At 41.5% G+C, this 27,730-nt stretch overlaps 1 protein-coding gene across 2 annotated transcripts in view; it reads right to left on the bottom strand.

Moving 5' to 3' along the window:
* Positions 1-27,730, bottom strand: part of LOC141055666 (farnesyl pyrophosphate synthase-like) — a 128,502-nt gene that overhangs the window by 12,105 nt on the left and 88,667 nt on the right. The window contains exons 1-6 of one of the 2 annotated variants that reach the window (XM_073552344.1): positions 27,086-27,270; positions 1,494-1,964; positions 1,010-1,156; positions 790-930; positions 637-717; positions 441-563 (exon numbers count right to left, since the gene is read on the bottom strand). In XM_073552344.1, coding sequence (XP_073408445.1) covers positions 441-563; positions 637-717; positions 790-930; positions 1,010-1,156; positions 1,494-1,949 — 948 coding nt within the window. In that variant the 5' untranslated portion in view covers positions 1,950-1,964; positions 27,086-27,270. Of the gene's footprint in view, positions 1-440; positions 564-636; positions 718-789; positions 931-1,009; positions 1,157-1,493; positions 1,965-27,085; positions 27,271-27,730 lie in introns of those variants that run through there. The other variant, XM_073552345.1, reaches the window with a different exon arrangement.

Below are 27,730 nucleotides of genomic sequence, written 5' to 3' on the forward strand. Positions count from 1 at the left end.
CAAAAAGAGGAAAAAAAATCCTCCAAAAAATTCAGATACAAACCAGACAGCAGTAATCAAAGCAAAAGGTGGCTACTTTGAAGAACCTAGAAAATAAGACATATTTTCAGTTGTTTCACACTTTTGTGGTAATTATATAATTCCACATGTGTTAATTCATAGTTTTGATGCCTTCAGAGTGAATCTACAATTTTCATAGTCATGAAAATAAAGAAAACTCTTTGAATGAGAAGGTGTGTCCAAACTTTTGGTCTGTACTGTACACCCAGGCACAGCAAACCTACCACCACCCCCACACAGTGAAACATGTCGTTAGGTATATTTCCCCCCTCACAGTGGGATGTACACCCAGGCACAACACCCATCACACACAGTGGAACGTGCTGCCAGGCACAGCGCCTCCCAAGATCTGAGGGTGACAATCGGAGGTCCCTTCTCACCTCCAGAAAAAGCTCCAGCAGGCTGAGGTAATATGGCTGCTGTCGGCAGTGCTTCTTCAGGACACGGTATATGGAGGCCTCCAGTAGGAAGGAATCATTGATGGCGTCCAGTCCGATGCCGGCCTACAGGAGGAGAAGTATGATCAGCATATCCATCGTGTAACAGCATATCCCCCTCCTCTCTATAACCACCTACCCTCCTGTACCAGCATGGCTGCCCGCGACGGGTCTCAGAGTTATCCATAATGTCATCAGCAACCAGGAAAAAAGCCTGGAGCTAAAAGAAGAGACGATGAGGATGGAGAGGTCCGCGAATAACTGGGCAAGAGCCACAGGGCAACACACCTACCAGCTCCACACACCAGCCCACCGTCAATGCCCTCTGGATATTCTCATCCTTCTGCAACTCGGGACCCACCAACTCCAGATACGAGGCCAAGACGGTCATCCCGCGATTACACTTACCCCCAGCAGCGTTATACTCCAGTACCTGCACAATAAACCACCATGTAGGACACAGAAGGACCATGGAAAGCGATCTCCGCGCAAGAACGAATCAAGAATCTCACCTGCCGTAAGCGCGAAACCGCATCGCCAATCTCAGGGTGACCCCAATCCTCCGCAGTCAGATCCTGCACAATCTGATCAAAGAAACCGCAGAACTCCTGTCGCTCATCAAACGCGAAAGTCCCAGCCATTGAGCTCATAGTCCAGTCCTGCGGGGAAAGAGAATGCTAGAGCAAGAGCAGACCACCCCGAGGCCAGATCATATACTCAACCAGAAGAGACCACCCTCCTAATAACTCTACATCTACATATAAAATGTCTTCATCTATATTCTAGACATATAATACTTCTATACACCTCCTACATGTAATACCGCTATATCTACACCCCCAAGGTAAAATAACTCTATACACCTACATGTAATACTGCTATATCTACACCCATCCATATGTCTCTATACAACCTACATGTAATACCGCTAAATCTACACCCTGACATATAATTCCTCGATATCCACAACCCAACATCTATATCTACATATTATACCTCTTGTTTTTCTGAATAGTCGACTTGCTTGGACTTGTTCCCATGACGACAAATTGGCATTTTGGATCCAACTCTTCCTCTTGTGGACATAATTCTCTTGAGTGGTGAGTGTGCATACAGGCCATGGTGGCTGAGTGTATTACTAATCGTTTTCTTTGAAACAATTGTTCCTGCTGATTCCAGATCTTTCTGTAGCTCTCCACAGGTGGTCCGTGGCTCTTGGATAACTTTTCTGATCATGGTTTTCACTCCTTTTTCTGAAATCTTGCGGGGAGCCCCAGATCGTGGCCGGTTTATGATGAAATGATGTTCTTTCCACTTCCGGATTATGGCCCCAACGGTGCTCACTGAAACCTTCAGTAGTTTTGAAATTTTTTTGTAACCAATGCCATCAGTATGTTTTGCAACAATAAGTTTGCGAAGGTCTTGAGACAGTTCACTGGTTTTACCCATCATGAGATGTTTCGTTCCCTGTGTGGATTGGATGAGTTGTTAATGACATTTGGGGAGAATTTCATGTCAACGCACCTTTGCCAATATATTTACTTGAAAAACTGATGACGTGTTCAATACTTATTTCTCCTGCTAAATGTGAAGTAATGGATATTTCTATATACAATGTACATGTGTGTAATGTAGGGGTGTGTAATATATATATATATTATAATGTTTAGTGTAGCTCTACACCGTACATGTGTGTAATGTAGGGCTGTGTAATATATATTATAAATGTTTAGTGCACCTCTACACTGTACATGTGTGTAATGTAGGGCTGTGTGTAATATATATACTGTATACAGTTGTGGCCAAAAGTATTGACACCCGCGCAAATTCTGTCAGATAATACTCAGTTTCTTCCTGAAAATGATTGCAAACACAAATTCTTTGGTATTATCATCTTGATTTAATTTGTCTTAAATGAAAAAACACAAAAGAGAATGAAGCAAAAAGCAAAACATTGATCATTTCACACAAAACTCCAAAAATGGGCCAGACAAAAGTATTGGCACCCTCAGCCTAATACTTGGTTGCACAACCTTTAGCCAAAATAACTGCGACCAACCGCTTCCGGTAACCATTAATGAGCTTCTTACAATGCTCTGCTGGAATTTTAGACCATTCTTCTTTGGCAAACTGCTCCAGGTCCCTGATATTAGAAGGGGGCCTTTTCCAAACTGCCTTTTTTAGATCTCTCCACAGGTGTTCTATGGGATTCAGGTCTGGACTCATTGCTGGCCACCTTAGAAGTCGCCAGTGCTTTCTCTCAAACCATTTTCTACTGCTTTTTGAAGTGTGTTTTGGGTCATTGTCCTGCTGGAAGACCCATGACCTCTGAGGGAGACCCAGCTTTCTCACACTGGGCCCTACATTACGCTGCAAAATTTGTTGGTAGTCTTCAGACTTCATAATGCCATGCACACGGTCAAGCAGTCCAGTGCCAGAGGCGGCAAAGCAACCCCAAAACATCAGGGAACCTCCGCCATGTTTGACTGCAGGGACCGTGTTCTTTTCTTTGAATGCCTCTTTTTTTCTCCTGTAAACTCTATGTTGATGCCTTTGCCCAAAAAGCTCTACTTTTGTCTCATCTGACCAGAGAACATTCTTCCAAAACGTTTTAGGCTTTTTCAGGTAAGTTTTGGCAAACTGCAGCCTGGCTTTTTTATGTCTCGGGGTAAGAAGTGGGGTCTTCCTGGGTCTCCTACCATAGAGTCCCTTTTCATTCGGTTGCCGACGGATAGTACGGGTTGCCACTGTTGTACCCTCGGACTGCAGGGCAGCTTGAACTTGTTTGGATGTTAGTCGAGGTTCTCTATCCAACATCCGCACAATCTTGCGTTGAAATCTCTTGTCAATTTTTCTTTTCCGTCCACATCTAGGGAGGTTAGCCACAGTGCCATGGGCTTTAAACTTCTTGATGACACTGCGCACGGTAGACACAGGAACATTCAGGTCTTTGGAGATGGACTTGTAGCCTTGAGATTGCTCATGCTTCCTCACAATTTGGTTTCTCAAGTCCTCAGACAGTTCTTTGATCTTCTTTCTTTTCTCCCTGCTCAATGTGGTACACACAAGGACACAGGACAGAGGTTGAGTCAACTTTAATCCTTGTCAACTGGCTGGAAGTGTGATTTAGTTTTTGCCAACACCTGTTAGGTGCCACAGGTAAGTTACAGGTGCTGTTAATTACACAAATTAGAGAAGCATCACATGATTTTTCGAACAGTGCCAATACTTTTGTCCACCCTCTTTTTTATACTTGGTGTGGAATTATATCCAATTTGGCTTTCGGACAATTCTTTTTGTGTTTTTTCATTTAAGACAAATTAAATGAAGATAATAATATCAAAGAATTTGTGTTTGCAATCATTTTCAGGAAGAAACTGAGTATTATCTGACAGAATTGCAGGGGTGTCAATACTTTTGGCCACAACTGTATGTATAGTGTAGCTCTACATCGTACATGTGTGTAATGTAGGGCTGTGTGTAATATATATACTGTATATGTATAGTGTAGCTCTACACATTACAAGTGTGTAATGTAGGGCTGTGTATAATATATACTGTATATGTATAGTGTAGCTCTACACCGTACATGTGTGTAATGTAGGGCTGTGTGTAATATATATACTGTATATGTGTAGTGTAGCTCTACACCGTACATGTGTGTAATGTAGGGCTGTGTGTAATATATACTGTATATGTATAGTGTAGATCTACACCATACATGTGTGTAATGTAGGGCTGTGTGTAATATATATACTGTATATGTATAGTGTAGCTCTACACCGTACATATGTGTAATGTAGGGCTGTGTGTAATATATATACTGTATATGTATAGTGTAGATCTACACCATACATGTGTGTAATATAGGGCTGTGTGTAATATATATACTGTATATGTATAGTGTAGCTCTACACCGTACATGTGTGTAATGTAGGGCAGTGTGTAATATATATACTGTATATGTATAGTATAGCTCTACACTGTACATGTGTGTAATGTAGGGCTGTGTGTAATATATATACTGTATGTATAGTATAGCTCTACACTGTACATGTGTGTAATGTAGGGCTGTGTGTAATGTATATACTATATATGTATAGTGTAGCTCTACACATTACAAGTGTATAATATATATACTGTATATGTATAGTGTAGCTCTACACTGTACATGTGTGTAATGTAGGGCAATGAGTAATATATATACTGTATATGTATAGTGTAGCTCTACACCGTACATGTGTGTAATGTAGGGATGTGTGTAATATATACTGTATATGTATAGTGTAGCTCTACACTGTACATGTGTGTAATGTAGGGCAATGAGTAATATATATACTGTATATGTATAGTGTAGCTCTACACCGTACATGTGTGTAATGTAGGGATGTGTGTTATATACTGTATATGTATAGTGTAGCTCTACACATTACAAGTGTGTAATATATATATACTGTATATGTATAATGTAGCTCTACACCGTACATGTGTGTAATGTAGGGCAGTGTGTTATATATACTGTATATGTATAGTGTAGCTCTACACTGTGCATGTGTGTAATATATACTGTATATGTATAGTGTAGCTCTACACTGTGCATGTGTGTAATGTAAGGCTGTGTGTAATATATACTGTATATGTATAGTGTAGCTCTACACCGTACATGTGTGTAATGTATATACTGTATATGTATAGTGTAGCTCTACACCGTACATGTGTGTAATATATACCGTATAGGTATAGTGTAGCTCTACACCGTACATGTGTGTAATGTAAGTCTGTGTGCAATATATATACTGTATATGTATAGTGTAGCTCTACACTGTACACGTGTGTAATGTAGGACTGTGTGTAATATATACTGTATATGTATAGTGTAGCTCTACACTGTACATGTGTGTAATGTAGGACTGTGTGTAATATATACTGTATATGTATAGTGTACCTCTACACCGTACATGTGTGTAATGTAGGTCAGTGTGTTATATACTGTATATGTATAGTGTAGCTCTACACCGTACGTGTGTAATGTAGGTCAGTGTGTAATATATACTGTATATGTATAGTGTAGCTCTACACCGTACATGTGTGTAATATATATACTGTATATGTATAGTGTAGCTCTACACCGTACATGTGTGTAATATATATACTGTATATGTATAGTGTAGCTCTACACCGTACATGTGTGTAATGTAGGTCAGTGTGTAATATATACTGTATATGTATAGTGTAGCTCTACACTGTGCATGTGTGTAATGTAGGTCAGTGTGTTATATATACTGTATATGTATAGTGTAGCTCTACACCGTACATGTGTAATGTAGGGCAGTATGTTATATATACTGTATATGTATAGTGTAGATCTATACCATACATATGTGTAATGTAGGGCTGTGTGTAATACAGTGGGGCAAAAAAGTATTTAGTCAGTCAGCAATAGTGCAAGTTCCACCACTTAAAAAGATGAGAGGCGTCTGTAATTTACATCATAGGTAGACCTCAACTATGGGAGACAAACTGAGAAAAAAAAATCCAGAAAATCACATTGTCTGTTTTTTTTTCATTTTATTTGCATATTATGGTGGAAAATAAGTATTTGGTCAGAAACAAGCAATCAAGATTTCTGGCTCTCACAGACCTGTAACTTCTTCTTTAAGAGTCTCCTCTTTCCTCCACTCATTACCTGTAGTAATGGCACCTGTTTAAACTTGTTATCAGTATAAAAAGACACCTGTGCACACCCTCAAACAGTCTGACGCCAAACTCCACTATGGTGAAGACCAAAGAGCTGTCAAAGGACACCAGAAACAAAATTGTAGCCCTGCACCAGGCTGGGAAGACTGAATCTGCAATAGCCAACCAGCTTGGAGTAAAGAAATCAACTGTGGGAGCAATAATTAGAAAATGGAAGACATACAAGACCACTGATAATCTCCCTCGATCTGGTGCTCCACGCAAAATCCCACCCCGTGGGGTCAGAATGATCACAAGAACGGTGAGCAAAAATCCCAGAACCACGCGGGGGGACCTAGTGAATGAACTGCAGAGAGCTGGGACCAATGTAACAAGGCCTACCATAAGTAACACACTACGCCACCATGGACTCAGATCCTGCAGTGCCAGACGTGTCCCACTGCTTAAGCCTGTACATGTCCGGGCCCGTCTGAAGTTTGCTAGAGAGCATTTGGATGATCCAGAGGAGTTTTGGGAGCATGTCCTATGGTCTGATGAAACCAAACTGGAACTGTTTGGTAGAAACACAACTTGTCGTGTTTGGAGGAAAAAGAATACTGAGTTGCATCCATCAAACACCATACCTACTGTAAAGCATGGTGGTGGAAACATCATGCTTTGGGGCTGTTTCTCTGCAAAGGGGCCAGGACGACTGATCCGGGTACATGAAAGAATGAATGGGGCCATGTATCGTGAGATTTTGAGGGCAAATCTCCTTCCATCAGCAAGGGCATTGAAGATGAAACGTGGCTGGGTCTTTCAACATGACAATGATCCAAAGCACACCGCCAGGGCAACGAAGGAGTGGCTTCGTAAGAAGCATTTCAAGGTCCTGGAGTGGCCTAGCCAGTCTCCAGATCTCAACCCTATAGAAAACCTTTGGAGGGAGTTGAAAGTCCGTGTTGCCAAGCGAAAAGCCAAAAACATCACTACTCTAGAGGAGATCTGCATGGAGGAATGGGCCAACATACCAACAACAGTGTGTGGCAACCTTGTGAAGACTTACAGAAAACGTTTGACCTCTGTCATTGCCAACAAAGGATATATCACAAAGTATTGAGATGAAATTTTGTTTCTGACCAAATACTTATTTTCCACCATAATATGCAAATAAAATGAAAAAAAAAACAGACAATGTGATTTTCTGGATTTTTTTTTCTCAGTTTGTCTCCCATAGTTGAGGTCTACCTATGATGTAAATTACAGACGCCTCTCATCTTTTTAAGTGGTGGAACTTGCACTATTGCTGACTGACTAAATACTTTTTTGCCCCACTGTATATACTGTATATGTATAGTGTAGCTCTACACCGTACATGTGTGTAATGTAGGTCAGTGTGTTATATATACTGTATATGTATAGTGTAGCTCTACACCATACATGTGTGTAATGTAGGGCTGTGTGTAATATATACTGTATATGTATAGTGTAGCTCTACACTGTACATGTGTGTAATATATATATTTTATATGTTAATCCGTTTTTTCCGTGCTCAGCATGGTTTGGGAGACCCCACCCCTCTCCTGTGTAACATGCACATAAATGAGCTGTCTTGCACCACAAGCCCATTCCAGGAAGCGCCTGTCCGAATCCTGTTCGTTTTAGACACTGTTCAGATGTTCAGGTTTTAAATACATGAGATAGGGACTACTTCGTGAAGGGTTACCGTGACGTGGTAAAGCAGCTTGGTATATATTTTTTGCAAAAAATGTATCGACTAAATACCCTGTATTTGTTATACAGCACTTGCTGATTACTGTCATGTTTTTACTGCAGAGTATTTTTTCAAATTTGTTATTTTATGTTTTCTTGTTGTGTCTCTGTATATGTAGAGTGTAGCTCTACACCGTACATGTGTGTAATGTAGGGCTGTGTGTAATGTATACTGTATATGTATAGTGTAGCTCTACACCGTACATGTGTGTAATATATATACTGTATATGTAGTGTAGCTCTACACCGTACATGTGTGTAATATATATACTGTATATGTATAGTGTAGCTCTGCACCGTACATGTATGTAATGTAGGGCTGTGTGTAATATATACTTTATATGTATAGTGTAGCTCTACACTGTACATGTGTGTAATGTAGGGCTGCGTGTAATATATATACTGCATATGTATAGTGTAGCTCTACACTGTACATGTGTGTGATGTAGGGCTGTGTGTAATATATATACTATATATGTATAGTGTAGCTCTACACCGTACATGTATGTAATATAGGGCTGTGTAATATATACTGTATATGTATAGTGTAGCTCGACACTGTACATGTGTGTAATGTAGGGCTGTGTGTAATATATATACTGTATATGAATAGTGTAGCTCTACACTGTGCATGTGTGTAATGTAGGGCTGTGTGTAATGTATACTGTATATGTATAGTGTAGCTTTACACCATACATGTGTGTAATGTACGGCTGTGTTTAATATATACTGTATATGTATAGTGTAGCTCTACACCGTACATGTGTGTAATGTAGGGATGTGTGTAATATATATATACTGTATATGTATAGTGTAGCTCTACACCGTACATATGTGTAATGTACAGCTGTGTGTAATATATATACTGTATATGTATAGTGTAGCTCTACACTGTACACGTGTGTAATGTAGGGCTGTGTGTAACATATATATACTGTATATGTATAGTGTAGCTCTACACCGTACATGTGTGTAATATATATACTGTATATGTATAGTGTAGCTCTACACCGTACATGTGTGTAATATATATACTGTATATGTATAGTGTAGCTCTACACCGTACATGTGTGTAATGTAGGGCTGCGTGTAATATGTATACTGCATATGTATAGTGTAGCTCTACACTGTACATGTGTGTGATGTAGGGCTGTGTGTAATATATACTATATATGTATAGTGTAGTTCTGCACCGTACATGTATGTAATGTAGGGCTGTGTAATATATACTGTATATGTATAGTGTAGCTCTACACTGTGCATGTGTGTAATGTAGTCTTATTTCGTCTTATTTTGCTTTAATTATTGTATTGTTAGCGTTGTTACTTATGACTTGTGTCTTGAAACTGTTAAACTGTAAAGCGCTGCGGAATATGTTGGCGCTATATAAATAAAGATTATTATTATTATGGCAGTGAGTAATATATATATATATATATATATATATATATACTTTATATGTATAGTGTAGCTCTACACTGCACATGTGTGTAATGTAGGGTTGTGTGTAATATATATATACTGTATATGTATAGTGTAGCTCTACACTGTACATGTGTGTAATGTAGGGCAGTGAGTTATATATACTGTATATGTATAGTGTAGCTCTATACCGTACATGTGTGTAATGTAGGGCAGTGTGTTATATACTGTATATGTATAGTGTAGCTCTACACCGTACGTGTGTGTAATATATATACTGTATATGTATAGTGTACCTCTACACTGTATGTGTGTAATGTAGGGCAGTGAGTAATATATACTGTATATGTATAGTGTACCTCTACACTGTATATGTGTGTAATGTAGGGCTGTGTGTAATATATACAGAATATGTATAGTGTAGCTCTACACCGTACATGTGTGTAATGTAGGACTGTGTGTAATATATATATACTGTATATGTATAGTGTAGCTCTACACCGTACATGTGTGTAATGTAGGGCTGTGTGTAATATATACTGTGTATGTATAGTATAGCTCTACACTGTACATGTGTGTAATGTAGGGCAGTGTGTAATATATATACTGCATATGTATAGTGTAGCTCTACACTGTGCATGTGTGTAATATATATACTGTATATGTATAGTGTAGCTATACACTGTACATGTGTGTAATGTAGGGCAGTGAGTAATATATATATATACTTTATATGTATAGTGTAGCTCTACACTGCACATGTGTGTAATGTACGGCTGTGTGTTATATACTGCATATGTATAGTGTAGCTCTACACTGTACATCTGTGTAATGTAGGGCTGTGTAATATATACTGTATATGTATAGTGTAGCTCTACACTGTACATGTGTGTAATGTGTTATATATACTGTATATGTATAGTGTAGCTCTACACCGTACATGTGTGTAATATATACTGTATATGTATAGTGTACCTCTACACTGTATATGTGTGTAATGTAGGGCAGTGAGTAATATATACAGAATATGTATAGTGTAGCTCTACACTGTACATATGTGTAATGTAGGGCAGTGAGTAATATATACTGTATATGTATAGTATAGCTCTACACCGTACATGTGTGTAATGTAGGACTGTGTGTAATATATATATACTGTATATGTATAGTGTAGCTCTACACCGTACATGTGTGTAATGTAGGGCTGTGTGTAATATATATACTGTATATGTATAGTGTAGCTGTACACTGTGCATGTGTGTAATGTAGGGCTGTGTGTTGTATAGTGTAGCTCTACACTGTGCATTTGTGTAATGTAGGGCAGTGAGTAATATATATACTGTATATGTATAGTGTAGCTCTACACTGTACATGTGTGTAATGTAGGGCTGTGTGTAATATATATACTGTATATGTATAGTGTAGCTGTACACTGTGCATGTGTGTAATGTAGGGCAGTGAGTAATATATATACTGTATATGTATAGTGTAGCTCTACACCGTACATGTGTGTAATGTAGGGCTGTGTGTAATATATACTGTATATGTATAGTGTAGCTCTACACTGTACAGGTGTGTAATGTAGGGCTGTGTGTAATATATACTGTATATGTATAGTGTAGCTCTACACTGTGCATATGTGTAATGTAGGGCTGTGTGTAATATATATACTGTATATGTATAGTGTAGCTCTACACTGTGCATGTGTGTAATGTAGGGCTGTGTGTAATATATATACTGTATATGTATAGTGTAGCTCTACACTGTACATGTGTGTAATGTAGGGCTGTGTGTTATATACTGTATATGTATAGTGTAGCTCTACACTGTGCATGTGTGTAATGTAGGGCAGTGAGTAATATATACTGTATATGTATAGTGTAGCTCTACACCGTACATGTGTGTAATGTAGGGCTGTGTGTAATATATATACTGTATATGTATAGTGTAGCTCTACACTATACATGTGTGTAATGTAGGGCTGTGTGTTATATACTGTATATGTATAGTGTAGCTCTACACTGTGCATGTGTGTAATGTAGGGCAGTGAGTAATATATATACTGTATATGTATAGTGTAGCTCTACACTGTACATGTGTGTAATGTAGGGCTGTGTGTAATATATATACTGTATATGTATAGTGTAGCTCTACACTGTACATGTGTGTAATATATACTGTATATGTATAGTGTAGCTCTACACTATACATGTGTGTAATGTAGGGCTGTGTGTTATATACTGTATATGTATAGTGTAGCTCTACACTGAGCATGTGTGTAATGTAGGGCAGTGAGTAATAAATATACTGTATATGTATAGTGTAGCTCTACACTGTACATGTGTATAATGTAGGGCAGTGAGTAATATATGTACTGTATATGTATAGTGTAGCTCTACACTGTGCATGTGTGTAATGTAGGGCAGTATGTTATATATACTGTATATGTATAGTGTAGCTCTACACCGTACATGTGTGTAATGTAGGGCTGTGTAATATATACTGTATATGTATAGTGTAGCTCCACACTGTGCATGTGTGTAATGTAGGGTTGTGTGTAATATATATATATACTGTATATGTATAGTGTAGCTCTACACTGTACATGTGTGTAATGTAGGGCTGTGTGTTATATATACTGTATATTGTAGCTCTACACTCTACATGTGTGTAATGTAGGGCAGTGAGTAATATATATACTGTATATGTATAGGGGAGCTCTACACCGTACATGTGTGTAATGTAGGGCAGTGTGTTATATATACTGTAGATGTATAGTGTAGCTCTACACCGTACATGTGTGTAATATATATACTGTATATGTATAGTGTACCTCTACACTGTATATGTGTGTAATGTAGGGCAGTGTGTAATATATACAGAATATGTATAGTGTAGCTCTACACTGTACATGTGTGTAATGTAGGGCTGTGTGTTATATATACTGTATATTGTAGCTCTACACTCTACATGTGTGTAATGTAGGGCAGTGAGTAATATATATACTGTATATGTATAGGGTAGCTCTACACCGTATGTGTGTGTAATGTAGGGCAGTGTGTTATATATACTGTATATGTATAGGGTAGCTCTACACCGTACATGTGTGTAATATATATACTGTATATGTATAGTGTACCTCTACACTGTATATGTGTGTAATGTAGGGCAGTGAGTAATATATACAGAATATGTATAGTGTAGCTCTACACTGTACATGTGTAATGTAGGGCAGTAAGTAATATATACTGTATATGTATAGTATAGCTCTACACCGTACATGTGTGTAATGTAGGACTGTGTGTAATATATATACTGTATATGTATAGTGTAGCTCTACACTGTGCATATGTGTAATGTAGGGCTGTGTGTAATATATATACTGTTTATGTATAGTGTAGCTCTACACTGTAGATGTGTGTAATGTAGGGCTGTGTGTTATATACTGTATATGTATAGTGTAGCTCTACACTGTGCATGTGTGTAATGTAGGGCAGTGAGTAATATATACTGTATATGTATAGTGTAGCTCTACACTGTGCATGTGTGTAATGTAGGGCAGTGAGTAATATATATACTGTATATGTATAGGGTAGCTCTACACCGTACATGTGTGTAATGTAGGGCAGTGTGTTATATATACTGTATATGTATAGGGTAGCTCTATACCGTACATGTGTGTAATATATATACTGTATATGTATAGTGTACCTCTACACTGTATATGTGTGTAATGTAGGGCAGTGAGTAATATATACAGAATATGTATAGTGTAGCTCTACACTGTACATGTGTAATGTAGGGCAGTAAGTAATATATACTGTATATGTATAGTATAGCTCTACACCGTACATGTGTGTAATGTAGGACTGTGTGTTATATATACTGTATATGTATAGTGTAGCTCTACACCGTACATGTGTGTAATATATATACTGTATATGTATAGTGTAGCTCTACACTGTGCATATGTGTAATGTAGGGCTGTGTGTAATATATATACTGTTTATGTATAGTGTAGCTCTACACTGTAGATGTGTGTAATGTAGGGCTGTGTGTTATATACTGTATATGTATAGTGTAGCTCTACACTGTGCATGTGTGTAATGTAGGGCAGTGAGTAATATATATACTGTATATGTATAGTGTAGCTCTACACCGTACATGTGTGTAATGTAGGGCTGTGTGTAATATATACTGTATATGTATAGTGTAGCTCTACACTGTACAGGTGTGTAATGTAGGGCTGTGTGTAATATATATACTGTATATGTATAGTGTAGCTCTACACTGTGCATATGTGTAATGTAGGGCTGTGTGTAATATATATACTGTATATGTATAGTGTAGCTCTACACTATACATGTGTGTAATGTAGGGCTGTGTGTTATATACTGTATATGTATAGTATAGCTCTACACTGTGCATGTGTGTAATGTAGGGCAGTGAGTAATATATATATACTGTATATGTATAGTGTAGCTCTACACTGTACATGTGTGTAATGTAGGGCAGTGAGTAATATATATACTGTATATGTATAGTGTAGCTCTACACTGTACATGTGTGTAATGTAGGGCTGTGTGTAATATATATACTGTATATGTATAGTGTAGCTCTACACCGTACATGTGTGTAATGTAGGGCTGTGTGTAATATATACTGTATATGTATAATGTAGCTCTACACTGTGCATGTGTGTAATGTAGGGCTGTGTGTAATATATACTGTATATGTATAGTGTAGCTCTACACTGTGCATGTGTGTAATGTAGGGCTGTGTGTAATATATGCTGTATATGTATAGTGTAGCTCTACACTGTACATGTGTGTTATGTAGGGCTGTGTGTAATATATACTGTATATGTATAGTGTAGCTCTACACTGTACATGTGTGTGATGTAGGGCAGTAATATATATACTGTATATGTATAGTGTAGCGCTACACCGTACATGTGTGTAATGTAGGGCTGTGTGTAATATATGCTGTATATGTATAGTGTAACTCTACACTGTGCATGTGTGTAATGTAGGGCTGTGTGTAATATATGCTGTATATGTATAGTGTAGCTCTACACTGTACATGTGTGTAATGTAGGGCTGTGTGTAATATATATACTGTATATGTATAGTGTAGCTCTACACCGTACATGTGTGTAATGTAGGGCTGTGTGTAATATATACTGTATATGTATAATGTAGCTCTACACCGTACATGTGTGTAATGTAGGGCTGTGTGTAATATATACTGTATATGAATAATGTAGCTCTACACTGTACATGTGTGTAATGTAGGGCTGTGTGTAATATATACTGTATATGTATAGTGTAGCTCTACACTGTGCATGTGTGTAATGTAGGACTGTGTGTAATATATACTGTATATGTATAGTGTAGCTCTACACTGTACATGTGTGTAATGTAGGGCTGTGTGTAATATATACTGTATATGTATAGTGTAGCTCTACACCATACATGTGTGTAATGTAGGACTGTGTGTAATATATACTGTATATGTATAGTGTAGCTCTACACATTACAAGTGTGTAATATATATATACTGTATATGTATAATGTAGCTCTACACCGTGCATGTGTGTAATGTAGGGCTGTGTGTAATATATACTGTATATGTATAGTGTAGCTCTACACTGTGCATGTGTGTAATGTAGGACTGTGTGTAATATTTATACTGTATATGTATAGTGTAGCTCTACACCGTACATGTGTGTAATGTAAAGGCTGTGTGTAATATATACTGTATATGTATAGTGTAGCTCTACACTGTACATGTGTGTAATGTAAGGCTGTGTGTAATATATACTGTATATGTATAGTGTAGCTCTACACTGTACATGTGTGTAATGTAAGGCTGTGTGTAATATATACTGTATATGTATAGTGTAGCTCTACACTGTACATGTGTGTAATGTAGGGCTGTGTGTAATATATATATATACTGTATATGTATAGTGTAGCTCTACACTGTACATGTGTGTAATGTAGGGCTGTGTGTAATATATATATATATATATATATACTGTATATGTATAGTATAGCTCTACACCGTACATGTGTGTAATGTAGGGCAATGAGTAATATATACTGTATATGTATAGTGTAGCTCTACACCGTACATGTGTGTAATATATATACTGTATATGTATAGTGTAGCTCTATACCGTACATGTGTGTAATGTAGGACTGTGTGTAATATATATATACTGTATATGTATAGTGTAGCTCTATACCGTACATGTGTGTAATGTAGGACTGTGTGTAATATATATATACTGTATATGTATAGTGTAGCTCTACACCGTACATGTGTGTAATGTAGGGCTGTGTGTAATATATGCTGTATATGTATAGTGTAGCTCTACACTGTACATGTGTGTAATGTAGGGCTGTGTGTAATATATATACTGTATATGTATAGTGTAGCTCTACACCGTACATGTGTGTAATGTAGGGCTGTGTGTAATATATACTGTATATGTATAATGTAGCTCTACACTGTGCATGTGTGTAATGTAGGGCTGTGTGTAATATATACTGTATATGTATAGTGTAGCTCTACACTGTGCATGTGTGTAATGTAGGGCTGTGTGTAATATATGCTGTATATGTATAGTGTAGCTCTACACTGTACATGTGTGTAATGTAGGGCTGTGTGTAATATATATACTGTATATGTATAGTGTAGCTCTACACCGTACATGTGTGTAATGTAGGGCTGTGTGTAATATATACTGTATATGTATAATGTAGCTCTACACTGTGCATGTGTGTAATGTAGGGCTGTGTGTAATATATACTGTATATGTATAGTGTAGCTCTATACCGTACATGTGTGTAATGTAGGACTGTGTGTAATATATATCTACTGTATATGTATAGTGTAGCTCTATACCGTACATGTGTGTAATGTAGGACTGTGTGTAATATATATATACTGTATATGTATAGTGTAGCTCTACACCGTACATGTGTGTAATGTAGGGCTGTGTGTAATATATACTGTAAATGTATAGTGTAGCTCTACATCGTACATGTGTGTAATGTAAGGCTGTAATATATATATACTGTATATTTATAGTGTAGCTCTACATCGTACATGTGTGTAATGTAAGGCTGTGTGTAATATATATATACTGTATATTTATAGTGTAGCTCTACATCGTACATGTGTGTAATGTAGGGCTGTAATATATATATACTGTATATGTATAGTGTAGCTCTACACCGTACATGTGTGTAATGTAGGTCAGTGTGTAATATATACTGTATATGTATAGTGTAGCTCTACATCATACATGTGTGTAATGTAGGGCTGTGTGTAATATATAATGTATATGTATAGTGTAGCTCTACACTGTACATGTGTGTAATTTAGGGCAGTGAGTTATATATACTGTATATGTATAGTGTACCTCTACACCGTACATGTGTGTAATGTAGGGCTGTGTGTAATATATATACACTGTATATGTATAGTGTAGCTCTACACTGTACATGTGTGTAATGTAGGGCTGTGTGTAATATATATACTGTATATGTATAGTGTACCTCTACACCGTACATGTGTGTAATGTAGGGCTGTGTGTAATATATATACTGTATATGTATAGTGTAGCTCTACACTGTACATGTGTGTAATGTAGGGCAGTGTGTAATATATACTGTATATGTATAGTGTAGCGCTACACTGTACATGTGTGTAATGTAGGGCAGTGAGTTATATATACTGTATATGTATAGTGTAGCTCTACACCGTACATGTGTGTAATGTAGGGCTGTGTGTAATATATACTGTATATGTATAGTGTAGCTCTACACTGTGCATGTGTGTAATGTAGGGCAGTGAGTAATATATATACTGTATATGTATAGTGTAGCTCTACACTGTACATGTGTGTAATGTAGGGCTGTGTGTAATATATATACTGTATATGTATAGTGTACCTCTACACCGTACATGTGTGTAATGTAGGGCTGTGTGTAATATATATACTGTATATGTATAGTGTAGCTCTACACTGTGCATGTGTGTAATGTAGGGCTGTGTGTAATATATATACTGTATATGTATAGTGTAGCTCTACACTGTACAGGTGTGTAATGTAGGGCAGTGTGTAATATATACTGTATATGTATAGTGTAGCTCTACACTGTACATGTGTGTAATGTAGGGCAGTGAGTTATATATACTGTATATGTATAGTGTAGCTCTACACTGTACATGTGTGTAATGTAGGGCAGTGAGTAATATATATACTGTATATATATAGTGTAGCTCTACACTGTATATGTGTGTAATGTAGGGCAGTGAGTAATATATATACTGTATATGTATAGTGTAGATCTACACCGTACATGTGTGTAATGTAGGGCAGTGAGTAATATATATACTGTATATGTATAGTGTAGCTCTACACCGTACATGTGTGTAATGTAGGGCTGTAATATATAATGTATATGCACACTGTATACAGCTTGCAGTGTATATATAGGGCACTGCACTCTATATAGGGTGCCCTGCACTGTATATATAAGGTGCTGCACTGTATACAGGAACTCTACACTGTATATTGGGTATTGCAATGTATATAGGGTGCCCTACACTGTATATGGCCTGCAGTGTATATATAGGGAACTGCAGTGTATACGGGCATCTTGCACTATATATAAAGCACTGCACTGTATACGGCCTTTACTGTATTTATAGGGCACTGAACTGTATATGGCCACCATGCACTGTATACGGCCTGCCATGTGTATATAGGGCACTGTACTGTATTCGTGCACTCTACACTATATATGGGCATCTTGCACTGTATACGGAATGCACTGTGTATATGGCGTCATGCATTGTATACGGCCTGCAGTGTCTGTATGTGTATACACATACAAGAGACCACTGCAGTTTTATAAAAATCACCATCTCTCCATGTCTGACAGCCATTCCATTCCAGCGTCAGTTGAATTGCAACCAGAGTACACCTCATTCTACTCAGGCTGTGTGCCCAAGATGCAATTTTTAAGCGTTTTTGCTGCGATTTTCGGTGCGAAAACGTTTAAAAATCATGTACAGAACGCCCCCATGCATTCCTATGGCATTCCGCACATGTTGTGCTAATGCTGCGCTTTTTTCCGCTGCGGAATCGCATCGCGGAAAAAATCGCAGCATGCTCATTCTTTTGTGCGGAATCTCAAAGAATTGCCGCGATTCCGCACCCATAGGAAAGCATGAGAATCGCTTACTTCCCGCATGTGGCTATGCCCACCATGTGCGAAGTTAAGCGTCTCATGTGCGGTTGGTACCCACGGTGTGGAGGAGAGGAGACTGTCCTCCAGGCCCTGGGTACCATACCCCTGTAAAAAAAAAGAATAAAAAATAAAAAATCGGGGTATATTTACCTTCCAATGTCAGGAATGACATCAAGTGACCTACAAAAGGAATGGCAAATGGCAGCTGGGGTGAAGTGCACGGCAAGAACAGTTCTTAACAGGCTCCTAGAGGCAGGGCTCAAGTCATGGAAAGGTAGAAAAAAGCCTTTCATCAATGAGAAGCAAAGGAGAGCCAGGCTGAAGTTTGCCAAAGACCATAAGGATTGGTCCATAGAGGACTGGAGTAAGGTAATCCTCTCTGATGAGTCTAATTTTCAGCTTTGCCCAACACTTGTTCGTCTAATGGTTAGACGGAGACCTGGAGAGGCGTACAAGCCACAGTGTCTTGCACCCACTGTGAAATTTGGTGGAGAATCTGTGATGATCTGAGGATGCTTCAGCAGGGCTGGAATTGGGCAGGGTAAATATTGCAAAGGACGTATGAATCAAGCCGCATACAAGGTTATCCTGGAAAAACAGTGGATTCCTTCTGCTCAGGCAATGTTCCCCAACTCTGAGGACTGTGTTTTCCAGCATCACAATGCACCTTACCACACAGCTAGGTCAATCAATGTGTGGATGAAGGACCACCACATCAAATCCCTGTCATGGCCAGCCCAATCTCCAGACCTGAACCCCACTGAAAATCTCTGGAATGTAATCAAGAGGAAGATGGATAGTCACAAGCCATAAAGCAAAGAAGAACTGCTTACATTTTTGTACCAGAAGTGGCATAAGGTCACCCAAAAGCAGTGTGGAAGACTGGTGGAAAACATGCCAAGACACATGTAAGCTGTGATTAAAAATCGCGGTTATTCCGCAAAATATTGATTTCTGAACTCTTCCTGAATTAAAACATTAGTATTGTTGTTTCTAAATGATTATGACCTTGTTTTCTTAGCATTATTTGAGGTCTGGAAACACTGCATTTTTTTGTTATTTTGACCATTTCTCATTTTCTGAAAATAAATGCAAAATTTAGTGCTTGGAAATTCGAAGTCATGTTGTCAGTAGTTTATAGATAAAAGGAGCAATTTACATTTTACTCAAAAATATACCTATAAAGAGAAAAGTCAGACAAACTGAAAATGTTGCAGTGGTCTCTTAATTTTTGCCAGAGCTGTGTATGTATATACCGTATTTCTATTTGTATAATTGTCTTGTAATGTTTTCTTTTCCTGTTCTGTCCAGATGTCACCGAATCCCAGAATTCCAAGCGGAGGAAGTTCACCAACCGACATATTGGGACACACAAGTGATGGGTGTCTCAATATGGAAACTGCTGCTGGTAGGAACCTATTGCACTGTATCACCAGGGGAACACCGTCACACCACACACACACTGGTGCAGCTCCTCTCCTGTGGAGCACACACATACAGCAGTCAGTACAGCAGTGCCCCGCTCTGGTGCAGCTCCTCTCCTGTGGAGCACACACATACAGCAGTCAGTACAGCAGTGCCCCCCTCTGGTGCAGCTCCTCTCCTGTGGAGCACACACATACAGCAGTCAGTACAGCAGTGCCTCCGCTCTGGTGCAGCTCCTCTCCTGTGGAGCACACACATACAGCAGTCAGTACAGCAGTGCCTCCGCTCTGGTGCAGCTCCTCTCCTGTGGAGCACACACATACAGCAGTCAGCACAGCAGTGCCCCCGCTCTGGTGCAGCTCCTCTCCTGTGGAGCACACACATACAGCAGTCAGTACAGCAGTGCCTCCGCTCTGGTGCAGCTCCTCTCCTGTGGAGCACACACATACAGCAGTCAGTACAGCAGTGCCCCCGCTCTGGTGCAGCTCCTCTCCTGTGGAGCACACACATACAGCAGTCAGTACAGCAGTGCCTCCGCTCTGGTGCAGCTCCTCTCCTGTGGAGCACACACATACAGCAGTCAGTACAGCAGTGCCTCCGCTCTGTTGCAGCTCCTCTCCTGTGGAGCACACACATACAGCAGTCAGTACAGCAGTGCCCCCGCTCTGGTGCAGCTCCTCTCCTGTGGAGCACACACATACAGCAGTCAGTACAGCAGTGCCTCCGCTCTGGTGCAGCTCCTCTCCTGTGGAGCACACACATACAGCAGTCAGTACAGCAGTGCCTCCGCTCTGGTGCAGCTCCTCTCCTGTGGAGTACACACATACAGCAGTCAGTACAGAAGGGCCTCCGCTCTGTTGCAGCTCCTCTCCTGTGGAGCACACACATACAGCCGTCAGTACAGCAGTGCCTCCGCTCTAGTGCAGCTCCTCTCCTGTGGAGCATACACATACAGCAGTCAGTACAGCAGTGCCTCCGCTCTAGTGCAGCTCCTCTCCTGTGGAGCACACACATACAGCAGTCAGTCCAGCAGTGCCCCCGCTCTGGTGCAGCTCCTCTCCTGTGGAGCACACACATACAGCAGTCAAGCTCCTCTCCTGTGGAGCACAAACACACATACAGCAGTGCCCCCAATCTAATATATAAAGCTCAAGTGTGTGTATGTATGTATGTATGAGTGTATGTCCGGGATTGGCATCCGCACCGTCGCAGCTACAGCCACAAAATTTGGCAAAGTCACACGTCTGGACCCCGAGAGTGTCCTAGGCTATGTTGTCAGGCGAAATTTTAACCCCGCGTGTTCCAATTCACCAAACAATTTTGCCCCTATCTACATAATGGGGAAAAAGTGTGTGTGTGTATCAAGCCCCGCCCCTCATTATGATGTCATAATGGTTGCCATGGCGACGCCAATGTCATAATAGATTGCAATGGCGAAGATGCGGTCACAATGGTTGCCATGGTGACGATGTCTTAATAGGTTGCAATGGTGACGGTTATGTCTTAACGGTTGCCATGGTGATGATGATGTCGTAATGGGTATATGGGCACTGGACTTTGGGATGGAGGATATGTATGATGGGTATATGGGCACCACACTATGGGATGGAGGATATGTATGATGGGTATATGGGCACGGGACTATGGGATGGAGGATATGCATGATGGTTATATGGGCACGGGACTATGGGATGGTGGATATGTATGATGGGTATATGGGCACGGGACTATGGGATGGTGGATATGTATGATGGGTATATGGGCACGGGACTATGGGATGGAGGATATGTATGATGGGTATATGGGCATGGGACTATGGGATGGAGGATGTGTGATGGGTATATGGGCACTGGACTATGGGATGGCAGACATGTATGATGGGTATATGGGCACGGGACTATGAGATGAACGATGTGTGATGGGTATATGGGCATGGGACTATGGGATGGAGGATGTGTATGATGGGTATATGGGCACTCGACTATGGGATGGCGAATATGTATGATGGGTATATGGGCACGGGACCATGGGATGGCAGATATGTATGATGGGTATATGGGCACGGGACTATGGGATGGAGGATATGTATGATGGGTATATGGGCACTCGACTATGGGATGGCGAATATGTATGATGGGTATATGGGCACGGGACCATGGGATGGCAGATATGTATGATGGGTATATGGGCACGGGACTATGGGATGGAGGATATGTATGATGGGTATATGGGCACTCGACTATGGGATGGAGAATATGTATGATGGGTATATGGGCACGGGCCTATGGGATCGTGGATATGTATGATGGGTATATGGGCACGAGACTATGGGATGGAGGATATGTATGACGGGTATATGGGCACGGGGGTATGGGATGGCGGATATGTATGATGGGTATATGGGCACGGGACCATGGGATGGCGGATATGTATGATGGGTATATGGGCACGGGACTATGGGATGGAGGATATGTATGATGGGTATATGGGCACGGGCCTATGGGATCGTGGATATGTATGATGGGTATATGGGCACGGGACTATGGGATGGAGGATATGTATGACGGGTATATGGGCATGGGACTATGGGATGGAGGATATGTATGATGGGTATAGATGCACAGGACTATGGGATGGTGGATATGTATGATGGGTATATGGGCATGGGACTATGGGATGGAGGATATGTATGATGGGTATATGGGCATGGGACTATGGGATGGTGGATATGTATGATGGGTATATGGGCACTGGACTATGGGATGGAGGATAATTATAATTAGTTATAACTAACCACAGTTAGTTACTATGCCCGGGCAGTGCCGGGCTCTTCAGCTAGTCTATACATATAAAGCTGAGTGTATGTGTGTGTGTATCAAGCCTCGCCCCGCATGATATCATAATGGTTGCCATGGCGATGCTGATGTCATGATGGGTTGCAATGGTGACATTTATGTCATAACGGTTGCCATGGTGCTGATAATGTCATAAAAGGTTGCCATGGCGAAGATGATGTTATAATGGGTATATGGGTACGAAACTATGGGAAGGAGGATGTGTGATGGGTATATGGGCAAAGAACTATTGGATGGAGGATATGTATGACGGGCATATGGGAACGGGACTATGGGATAGCGGGTATGTATGATGGGTATATGGGCACGGGACTATGGGATGGAGGATATGTATGATGGGTATATGGGCACGGGTCTATGGGATGGAGAATATGTATGATGGGAATATGGGCATGGGACTATGGGATGGAGGATATGTATGATGGGTATATGGGCACTCGACTATGGGATGGAGGATATGTAGGATGGGTATATGGGCATAGGACTATGAGATGAAGGATGTGTGATGGGTATATGGGCATGGGGCTATGGGATGGAGGATGTGTGATGGGTATATGGGCATGGGACTATTGGATGGAGGATATGTATGATGGGTATATGGGCATGGGACTATGGGATGGAGGATATGTATGATGGGTATATGGGCATGGGACTATGGGATGGAGGATATGTATGATGGGTACATGGGCATGGGACTATGAGATGGAGGATAATCATTATAATTTGTTATAACTAATCACAGTTAGTTACTATGCCCGGGCAACGCCGGGCTCTTCAGCTACTTATTAATAAAAATACTGTACATAGGGCACACTGCACTGTATGTAGGGTACCCTGCAGTATATATGGGCACCCTGCACTGTATATTGGGCACTGCAGCATATATGTGCACCCTGCTCTGTATATAGGGTACTGCAGTATATATGGGCACCCTACACTGTATATAGGGCACTGCAGTATATATGGGCACCCTGCACTGCATATAGGGGACTGAAGTATATATGGGCACCCTGCACTGCATATAGGGTACCTGCAGGATATATGGGCACCTGCACTGTATATAGGGCACTGAAGTATATATGGGCACCCTGCACTGCATATAGGGGACTGCAGTATATATGTGCACCCTGCACTGCATATAGGGTACCTGCAGGATATATGGGCACCTGCACTGTATATAGGGCACTGCAGTATATATGGGCGCCCTGCTCTGTATATAGGGGAATGCAGTATATATGGGCGCCCTGCTCTGTATATAGGGGACTGCAGTATATATGGGCACCCTGCTCTGTATATAGGGGACTGCAGTATATATGGGCACCCTGCTCTGTATATAGGGGACTGCAGTATATATGGGCACCCTGCTCTGTATATAGGGGACTGCAGTATATATGGGCACCCTGCTCTGTATATAGGGGACTGCAGTATATATGGGCACCCTGCTCTGTATATAGGGGACTGCAGTATATATGGGCACCCTGCACTGTATATAGGGCACTGCAGTATATATGGGCACCCTGCTCTGTATATAGGGGACTGCAGTATATATGGGCACCCTGCTCTGTATATAGGGCACTGCAGTATATATGGGCACCCTGCACTGTATATAGGGGACTGCAGTATATATGGGCACCCTGCTCTGTATATAGGGGACTGCAGTATATATGGGCACCCTGCTCTGTATATAGGGCACTGCAGTATATATGGGCACCCTGCACTGTATATAGGGGACTGCAGTATATATGGGCACCCTGCTCTGTATATAGGGGACTGCAGTATATATGGGCACCCTGCTCTGTATAAAGGGGACTGCAGTATATATGGGCACCCTGCACTGTATATAGGGGACTGCAGTATATATGGGCACCCTGCACTGTATATAGGGGACTGCAGTATATATGGGCACCCTGCTCTGTATAAAGGGGACTGCAGTATATATGGGCACCCTGCTCTGTATAAAGGGGACTGCAGTATATATGGGCACCCTGCTCTGTATAAAGGGGACTGCAGTATATATGGGCACCCTGCTCTGTATATAGGGGACTGCAGTATATATGGGCACCCTGCTCTGTATATAGGGGACTGCAGTATATATGGGCACCCTGCTCTGTATATAGGGGACTGCAGCATATATGGGCACCCTGCTCTGTATAAAGGGGACTGCAGTATATATGGGCACCCTGCTCTGTATATAGGGGACTGCAGTATATATGGGCGCCCTGCTCTGTATATAGGGGACTGCAGTATATATGGGCACCCTGCACTGTATATAGGGGACTGCAGTATATATGGGCACCCTGCACTGTATATAGGGGACTGCAGTATATATGGGCACCCTGCTCTGTATATAGGGGACTGCAGTATATATGGGCACCCTGCTCTGTATATAGGGGACTGCAGCATATATGGGCACCCTGCTCTGTATATAGGGGACTGCAGCATATATGGGCACCCTGCTCTGTATAAAGGGGACTGCAGTATATATGGGCACCCTGCTCTGTATATAGGGGACTGCAGTATATATGGGCGCCCTGCTCTGTATATAGGGGACTGCAGTATATATGGGCACCCTGCACTGTATATAGGGGACTGCAGTATATATGGGCACCCTGCACTGTATATAGGGGACTGCAGTATATATGGGCACCCTGCTCTGTATATAGGGGACTGCAGTATATATGGGCACCCTGCTCTGTATAAAGGGGACTGCAGTATATATGGGCACCCTGCTCTGTATAAAGGGGACTGCAGTATATATGGGCACCCTGCTCTGTATATAGGGGACTGCAGTATATATGGGCACCCTGCTCTGTATATAGGGGACTGCAGCATATATGGGCACCCTGCTCTGTATAAAGGGGACTGCAGTATATATGGGCACCCTGCTCTGTATATAGGGGACTGCAGTATATATGGGCACCCTGCTCTGTATATAGGGGACTGCAGTATATATGGGCACCCTGCTCTGTATAAAGGGGACTGCAGTATATATGGGCACCCTGCTCTGTATAAAGGGGACTGCAGTATATATGGGCACCCTGCTCTGTATATAGGGGACTGCAGTATATATGGGCACCCTGCTCTGTATATAGGGGACTGCAGCATATATGGGCACCCTGCTCTGTATAAAGGGGACTGCAGTATATATGGGCACCCTGCTCTGTATAAAGGGGACTGCAGTATATATGGGCACCCTGCTCTGTATATAGGGGACTGCAGTATATATGGGCACCCTGCTCTGTATATAGGGGACTGCAGTATATATGGGCACCCTGCTCTGTATATAGGGGACTGCAGCATATATGGGCACCCTGCTCTGTATAAAGGGGACTGCAGTATATATGGGCACCCTGCTCTGTATATAGGGGACTGCAGTATATATGGGCGCCCTGCTCTGTATATAGGGGACTGCAGTATATATGGGCACCCTGCACTGTATATAGGGGACTGCAGTATATATGGGCACCCTGCACTGTATATAGGGGACTGCAGTATATATGGGCACCCTGCTCTGTATATAGGGGACTGCAGTATATATGGGCACCCTGCTCTGTATATAGGGGACTGCAGCATATATGGGCACCCTGCTCTGTATATAGGGGACTGCAGCATATATGGGCACCCTGCTCTGTATAAAGGGGACTGCAGTATATATGGGCACCCTGCTCTGTATATAGGGGACTGCAGTATATATGGGCGCCCTGCTCTGTATATAGGGGACTGCAGTATATATGGGCACCCTGCACTGTATATAGGGGACTGCAGTATATATGGGCACCCTGCACTGTATATAGGGGACTGCAGTATATATGGGCACCCTGCTCTGTATATAGGGGACTGCAGTATATATGGGCACCCTGCTCTGTATAAAGGGGACTGCAGTATATATGGGCACCCTGCTCTGTATAAAGGGGACTGCAGTATATATGGGCACCCTGCTCTGTATATAGGGGACTGCAGTATATATGGGCACCCTGCTCTGTATATAGGGGACTGCAGCATATATGGGCACCCTGCTCTGTATAAAGGGGACTGCAGTATATATGGGCACCCTGCTCTGTATATAGGGGACTGCAGGATATATCGGCGCCCTGCTCTGTACACACCGCTCTCTCATACAGCATCCAGGGTGTCTCTACTCTCTAGGCTTCCGTACTTCCAGTCTTACCTGGCCAGTACTGCGGAGACAGCGACACCCGGAGGAGCAGCTGATACTGGACTGGCGTCTTTGAATGAGGACAGGAGCGGTGCACGCTGAAAAGCAGCTGGAACTGACCGCTGATTGGCTGACACTGCTGGCCCGTCCTCAGTCACTACCGGGTCCTGCGGCGACTCCCAAGCGCTCGCTAGTACGTCAGCGCATGCGCAGTACAGATAACGGCAAAGAGGTGTGAGTAAACAGAACGGTGACGTCACCAGTGAGATACACCACTATTGTATGAGCGTGCTCCACAGGAGAGGAGCTGCACCAGAGCGGAGGCTCTGCTGTACTTACTGCTGTATGTGTGTGCTCCACAGGAGAGGAGCTGCACCAGAGCGGAGGCACTGCTGTACTGACTGCTGTATGTGTGTGCTCCACAGGAGAGGAGCTGCACCAGAGCGGAGGCACTGCTGTACTGACTGCTGTATGTGTGTGCTCCACAGGAGAGGAGCTGCACCAGAGCGGGGGTACTGCTGTACTGACTGCTGTATGTGTGTGCTCCACAGGAGAGGAGCTGCACCAGAGCGGGGCACTGCTGTACTGACTGCTGTATGTGTGTGCTCCACAGGAGAGGAGCTGCACCAGAGCGGGGGTACTGCTGTACTGACTGCT

This window comes from Dendrobates tinctorius, unplaced genomic scaffold, assembly GCF_039654945.1.
Source record: "Dendrobates tinctorius isolate UK_male_01 unplaced genomic scaffold, ASM3965494v1 ptg000189l, whole genome shotgun sequence".
NCBI classification, from domain to species: Eukaryota; Metazoa; Chordata; class Amphibia; order Anura; family Dendrobatidae; genus Dendrobates; species Dendrobates tinctorius.